The following is a 7532-nucleotide window of genomic DNA, read 5'->3' on the forward strand; positions in this document are numbered from 1 at the left end:
CTTCACCTTTTTATCCACAAAGGAGGATACAGTCACACAAGAGATGGATCACACATAAATGATGATGAGCCAGGGTGGCTAATTCAGATATCTTCAACAACCCTATCAGTAACTTCTCATTGGAATTAGAAATCAGATCTCTTTCATTAACCCTATCAGGATCTTCTCATTAGAAGTAGAAATTAATCACAAGTGAATTAATCACAACCTTATCAGAATCTTCTCAAAGGGTTCTTAACCTTGGGCCAAAATTGATAATATTCCTGTGGTTTTGTGAGATGTTTTTCATTTGAAAGCTTCATTTTAGGAATTGAATTGATGGGTGCCTTCCATTTTCTTTACCAGATGAAACCCTTATCATTAAATTCTAACCGCCAGATCCATTTTGGACGGTGCAACTGTATTTAAGTTGTGATCGCCTGCAGCGAACTTCATTCAATTGTCATGAATGATTCATATGGTTGGCCCTCCCAACACATCAAACATTCCATTCTTTAATTGGGTTCTTTAAAAATGATATCCTTTAGTTAAGATGAACCCTAAAATCCCAGATACTCTAATCCATTTGAATCTCCAAACCACCAGTCTCACCAAAGTCCTTGCTCCTTATCTACTGACAATCCAAAGAAGCAGATTCCACTCAAGCTTCTCCTTGGGTCTGTCTTAGAAGGAAGAGATATGTTGGATCCAGAGCAAGATTTGGTTCCACAGTCATCTCCATCTATCTCTTCTGTTTCTTCATCTGATCTTGACACTGAAGTAAGAAATTTCCGTGAAATAAGAAGTGGGTTTCTTGTTTTACCTGTTTTTAGTTCACAAATTTGTGTTTCTTTTGTTGTTGTTGTTGCAGTCAACAGGGTCGTTTTTCCATGACAGAAGCACGACTTTAGGTACATTAATGGGAGTGAGTTTCCCTGCAATTACTGCTGGAGTTCCTTCACAAGGTGAGAACCATGTTGGTCTAGCCATTGTCGGCGGTGGCGGAAGCGGTGGTGGTGGTGGCGCCACCGACCTGAGGAGCAAGAGGGTGATATTGACGGCTGTAGCAGCTTTTGGGAGGAAGAGGAGAAGGATGAGGAGACGGTGGTGGAACTGGAATCTGTGCAGAGACGATTCGCCGAAGCCTGCTTCGTTGGCTGATTACCTTGAGGTTGAACGGAGATTTGGGGATGGAGCATTTTACGGTGAAGCGGCGGAGCTCGAGAATGTGGTGGCTCCGCCGTCTGCGGCTGCGAATGGAAGGCTCTTGTTTGCCGATGGTCGGGTTCTTCCTCCATCTCAAGAAGAAGCAACAACGCCGGCAACCGGTACTCTTTACAGACTTCCGGTGTTGCTCACCGGAATCTGTTCCGGCGGTGGAGGATAAATTATGTAATTTCGTTCTATCTTTCTAAAATTTCCCCTCCATTCATTTAATCACTATTCAAGGGTTTTTTTTTTTTTTTTTTCTTTTTGCGTCATCATTAAATAAGTCATAACGACTTAAGGCCCATAGGCCTATGAGGGAAGGTGTGGAGGGACGGAGGTTCGAATCATGACTTTCTTGGTCTTAGCCTCAACATAGAGGCTGTCACCACTCAGGCAAAAGCATATCCACACCATTCAAGTACTCGATAAAATTTTAGCCAAAAGAAAGGTAATAGGTACAAGGGTGGATTGTGGCTGTGTTTATTGTAGCGGTGGCAACCTTTTATGTAGGAGGTGGTAAGGCCAGAGTTAGGAACCCTATCCCATGCCGGTACAGGGGGATTGTATATCTTCACACACTTTTATCATTACAAATTTACGAAAGAGGTTCAATTGTGATTTCTTCTTAAATGTATGATAAAAAGATGTGATAGGTAGAGGGTCTAAACTCATAAAACTAAGTAGGTCTTGAGTTCAAACTTTCGTCTTTTCACACATTTCCCTCAGAGATGGACCTATCAGCCTCTTATATCTCAAGTCATTATGGCAGGTTTGATGATCATTAGAATTTTTATTTTTTTTTCACATTTTGTTGTTTGCACCCCTACAAGAAAAGCTGTGATGTTATTGTTGTTTTTTTTTAATATTCCTGAAATTCATTTGGATCGATGTCTGAGCATGGTTAATGAAAATAGACTGTAAATTCGTTGTGGGATTTGGATGTGCATGGAAGGATTTGGGAAAAGTATCATGAAGAATATTATAAGCAGTCATGTCGTAGTGACTAATGAAAAGAAAGTTATTCTAATTTTAGGTGTGAATAGCATAAAGCTTGTTGCGTAAAGAAAATAAAGATCTTAGACAGACACGCACAATAAAACAATAAATAAATAAAAAGAAAGGTGAAAGGTTTTTATTTTCAATTCACCTTATGCTTCTTCTTTTTTTTCCAATGTATACAGCTTCTTGTTAGTTGGTCTTTTTCTTTGGAGAGTATCATATTTCAAACAACACTAAGTTTTAGTTTAGAGAGATAGCAATTTGCAATGTTTATCCTTCTTTTGTTTTGACCAAATCAAATATTGAATCAATATAATTGCTTACCAAACAAATCAATAAAGGGGGAGAGTAAAAGAAAAGTGAATCATGGTCCTGGTCCCAAATTTTATCATTAACTTCTTTGAAAGTTGGCAGAGGTACTGGCATCATGTTTGATGCCACCACCACAGCAATTGGACAATGTTGAGGGGGGATGAATTAACATTTCTGACTGAAGTCAGTGGAACCGAAAACAAAGAAACTCAATCGAATGGGTGATCTAATCCTTTCCCCAAATTGATTCAAATTCAAAGAGAATTTTTGTTATTTTAGTATTTTCATTGTGAAACTTATGAGAAAATAATAGGGGAACAAAATTTCTGATGATGGCAAGAAAAACAATGAAAAAGAGGAAGGAGCATTCGGGGTTTATTTATTGGGGTGGGAGAAAAAAATGAAATGATCTTCAGTTGAAAAGACGAGGATAGGGGACAAAGATGATGGTTTTCGACTGGTGGTGAATAGATCGTTGCCTAATGGGAGCAGAGAGTCAATCTTAAGGGTAACATTGTCCAAAAGAAGGAAAGGATTTGTTTTGATTATTTTTGTAAATCTAAATCTAATTTTATTTATTTTTATTCATTGAAACATTTGGTGACTTTTCAGTGAGAATAAAAAAGTGATTAATCATGTAATTTTCTGAAAAATAAAAATATTTTTATTATTATTATTGTTTTTTATTGATCTTTCAAGTAGAAAATAAAAATTTTGTCATCACTTATTGTGTCGGTGGCTTCTGTTTGTCATCAGATTCCGTAGCATCTACTTTTCATCCGCTTTTCACTTTCCCTTTAATTGCTTCTCTCTTCCTTTTACTTTTCTGTCTCTTTTTCTCTCTCTTTCTCTCCGGAGAAACATGTGCAACATGTCTCTTTTTTCTTTTATCTCTTTTTTGGTAAAGAATGAAACATGTATTTAGAGAGAAATTGTTTCATTCATGTGCATTTATGACGATTAAGTAAAAGTTTAGAACGTCGAATTCAAAATTTCAGTCAAAATTTCGGTCTCAACCGTTGGAATCTTATGATTGAGATTTCGATTTCGACCAAGATCTCGCTCTGATAGATTGAGATATATCGCATAACGGTCCTGTGCATTTGTGGACTGAAGCAAAGTCCTCTTTAGAGCTAGCAATTAATTACAAAATACCTGTGTTCTCATAATATTTTGCAAGACATTTTGCAAGTTATATTTTCAGCTGCTCCAGAACCACTGCTTTTTTCACTTCGGATTCATTTTTTGTTTCTAGACAACAAGGTCTTAAGAAAAAGAAGGGTAATTTTCATATGGACCCCCTGAGGTTTGGTCCATGTCATTTTTAGTCCAAATATATGGACACTTTGCATCTGCCTCCCCTGAAGTATTCAATAAGATCAATTAAGGACAATTTGTGATTTTTATGACCAAAATACCCTCACATCTATTCTACCGTAAGATTTGTGTATTTTATTCACAATTAAATCCAATGGGTGCAAATCAAAAGAGGAGAGTGTTTACTGGATTATTCCAATCGGATGAACATCAATACATTTAAAAAAATACACATTTTTAAGTCCCCAACTCTCTCATCTCCATCTCCGCCGGCGCGCCATCTCTGCTGTTTCCTCTTCAACTCCGGCGACTGTTGAATTGATTACCTGAATGTTCACTAATATCAGAAGGAGCATGATCGCTTCTGCTCCGGCGGCATAACTGAGAACAATCCACTCCAAACCCATTTCAGGCTAACAAGAAACCCTAAATTGTCAAGAAGAGATTTATAGAGATCTGTTTTTGGTTTTCTTGAATCTGTTGGGCAGACAAGAAATAATGAAGGGGGTCGAGAGGGTCTCCATTGAAGCGATTACTTACGCGAAGAGCCTTCTGCGCACTGAGGATGGAATGGATGCCTGGATTTTCGATATCGATGAGACTCTGCTTTCAAATATCCCGTATTATATTGACCATGGGTTCAGGTGAGTTCATTCTTCACACCTTTGTTTGTGATCAGATTTGTCTCCAACTGAAAGTTCTTTGATTGTTGTTTCTGTGAATTTTTGTTTGGTTGAGATAATGGATTTTGCAAGACTGTTTCTCTAATACGGGATTTCAATGGAAATGTAGCATAAAGGTGTTTGATGGCCATGAGTTTGATAAATGGGTGGATAAAGCTGCTGCTCTTGCCATAGAATCAAGCTTGAAGTTGTATAGAGGAATCAAGGTCTTTTTGTTGACGGGGCGAAGTGAAAAGCAGAGGAGTGTTACTGAAAGAGCAAAAAAGGATGGAGAGGAAAAAAGGTGTTCCAATCGATTCAAAAGGGTACTTGAGGATCTTCGTTTTCTTCTTCTTCATCTGTCTTTTTGTTGACGGGGCGAAGTGAAAAGCAGAGGAGTGTTACTGAAAGAGCAAAAAAGGATGGAGAGGAAAAAAGGTGTTCCAATTGATTCAAAAGGGTACTTGAGGATCTTCGTTTTCTTCTTCTTCATCTCTCTTTCTTGTTTGGTTGAAATGTTCAAATCGAGGAGATAGATCTATAGCTGTACAACTTTGGTTCTGAAGATTTCTGTAACCTCATTCTTACACAGGTTCTTATTTTTGTTTAAATGTGTCTTCGATCTAATGATATCTGGTTTTGGGTTTGCAATTAATTCGAAAGTCTACCGCCAATTGATTATTTAAGTTCCAGCAATGGTTGAAGACTTTGAGTTTTTGCTGATATGGTTCCTCCATCTCTTGATCGCATGGTATCTTCCATGTGCAAGCCTTTTTATGTTTTCTACTGTCTTTCCTTATAGATTATGCTTCACTGTGATCTGTTTCATCTAGATTCTTTATAATGTTGAATCTTGCCGATGCATTTTCTTGTGGAAGCTTCAGTTTTTCTACTGTAGTTATTTTTCTTCAATTCAACTGTCGCCGGAGTTGAAGAGGGAAAAAGGCAGAAATGGTGGTTACGCCAGACCAAGATGGAGATGAGAGAGAATTGGGGGCTTAAAAATGTGTATTTTTTAAAATGGATTTATGTTCATCTGATTGGAATGAACCAGTAAAAACCCATTTCTTTTGATTTTCACTGTTAGATTTAATTGTGATAAAATATGCAAATCTTATAGTAGAATAAATGTAAGGGTATTTTGGTCATAAAAATCAGAAATTGTCCTTAGTTGATCTTATTGAATACCTCAGGGGAGGTAGATGTAAAGTGTCCATTTATTTGGACTAAAAATGACATAGACCAAACCTCAGGGGGTCCATATGAAAATTACCCGAAAAAGAATTGAAATGTGGTAGAGGTTTCGTTAGAAAAAAGAAAAAGAAAAGCATATGTGCTAGAGTTGTGTGAAAGATTAAGCCCGAATTACTAATACCATGTAAAGAGATGTTCCCGAGCAGCCGTTGCTCTTGCAGCCAGTGAATTTTCTATGAATCTGAACGGTAGAAAACTAATGGTTCAGATATAATTGCGCAAGCCCGTGTGCTGAACGAGATCTCGATCTCGACCTTCCTTTTCTCAAAAGTGTGAAAACACACTTTTTCGGAAATAGTTAGTCGAGATATCGATCTCATCCATTCGCTGCAGGTTCTGGCAACGTTTGATGCCGGCAAGGCGCCGATCCAGCAGTTGACTGCAGAAGCAAAATCCTGCATGGAATATCTGACTTTCAAATGATTTACCATGAAAGTGGATGCCATCATAGATGGATTCATCACTTGGGCCAAGTCCCAATAAGTAGTCCTCATTCAACTTTACTGGGCCAAGATGATAATTATTGGGCTGGACTGGAATGTGCGTCTTCTTGGTCAAGATGGGCCCAAAGAATAAATCAGAGAAAAAAAATCAGTAGGTAGCCCATACAGCTTGGCTGGTGGGTCTAGACTGTCTAGTAGATGGCAACTTCATAAGCTACTGTTTAGTTTTATGAATATCTGCAGATATAGATTTGGCTGCAGAAAGTTACTTAAAATCCAACCTATAAATCTACGGTTATAATCTTTTTCTTGTTGGAAAAATTCATAGCTCTGAGAGGTAACATTTTACTGTGGAAGGAAAGACTATGGATTCAGATCCTCTCCACCCAACTTGTCTGTGCCCCCATTCCCCCACATTCATACGATTGCAGAGTTTGAATCCTGTTCTTTAGTTTTGTGAAATCTGCAGCTATAGATTTGACAGCAGAAAATTACTTGAAATCCCACCTATAAATCTACAGTTACAATTTTTTTCCTTTTGGAGAAATCTCGTAGCTCTAAGAGGTAACATTTTATTGTAGTAGGAAAGACGAGTGTGGATCATCTCCCCTGACGAGGAGCATTCTATGTTTCCTCGACGGCTTACAACCACAAATTATGTGGGGCCCATAAATAAAAAATAAAAAAATATATTTTAGAAAAAAAAAAACCCATCACCCTAATCCTGTGCCCCCCTGTAATTTGTGATCAATAGCCGTCGGGAATCACTGACTGCTTCCCGTCGGAAAAGATGATTCGGACTCAGGAAAGACTACACTATAATTATAGAGTCTAGATCCTATATCTATTAGGGTAGAGGTCTATGCTATTCTCACACCTCATTATTAGGAGGGAGACCGATGTGGGATTCACTGAGAGTCACATTTCTATTCTATTTTATCAGCAGTTAAAGGTGAACCCCATCTCTACTATGTTGTAGAGAAATTTTTAAGAGAGCACAGAAAGATTCCAGACCTGACAACTGTATGTCATTTTTGGCGACATGAGCTTACATATTTGAATTATATTGACCATATTGGCATCCCCTCTAAGTGTTCTAATGGAATCTAATATCTTTCTGTTACATAATAGACAAAGAAAGACACCCACATATCCTTATTTTAAGAAAGGGAGACAGAGAGAAAACAATTTCTTATGAATTATTTTATGAAAATAAACCTAATAAATAATGTTACATGATGACAAAATTCATGGAACCAACCCTACTATGTTGGAACATCTACAAGATATTTTGTCATCAACCCTACTATCTTTCACATGGCTAGTGGTTAAATCTCATATGACTCTATATAACAAT

At 37.6% G+C, this 7532-nt stretch overlaps 2 protein-coding genes across 2 annotated transcripts; both read left to right on the forward strand.

Moving 5' to 3' along the window:
- The first annotated feature begins 150 nt into the window (after window positions 1-150).
- LOC149000596 (uncharacterized protein At3g17950-like) lies at window positions 151-2297 on the forward strand. Its single transcript, XM_089140013.1, has 2 exons — window positions 151-759; window positions 851-2297. Exons 1-2 carry the CDS (start codon window positions 679-681, stop codon window positions 1364-1366), a joined length of 597 nt encoding a protein of 198 aa, XP_088996139.1. The 5' UTR covers window positions 151-678; the 3' UTR covers window positions 1367-2297.
- A 2017-nt stretch (window positions 2298-4314) lies between these two features.
- LOC149000597 (acid phosphatase 1-like) lies at window positions 4315-6155 on the forward strand. Its single transcript, XM_089139194.1, has 3 exons — window positions 4315-4460; window positions 4609-4804; window positions 6066-6155. Exons 1-3 carry the CDS (start codon window positions 4315-4317, stop codon window positions 6153-6155), a joined length of 432 nt encoding a protein of 143 aa, XP_088995320.1.
- The last annotated feature ends 1377 nt before the right edge of the window (window positions 6156-7532 follow it).

The sequence above is a fragment of the Hakea prostrata genome, chromosome 11, assembly GCF_041222555.1.
Source record: "Hakea prostrata isolate BN-2017 chromosome 11, UWA_Hpros_2, whole genome shotgun sequence".
In the NCBI taxonomy this organism is placed as follows: Eukaryota; Viridiplantae; Streptophyta; class Magnoliopsida; order Proteales; family Proteaceae; genus Hakea; species Hakea prostrata.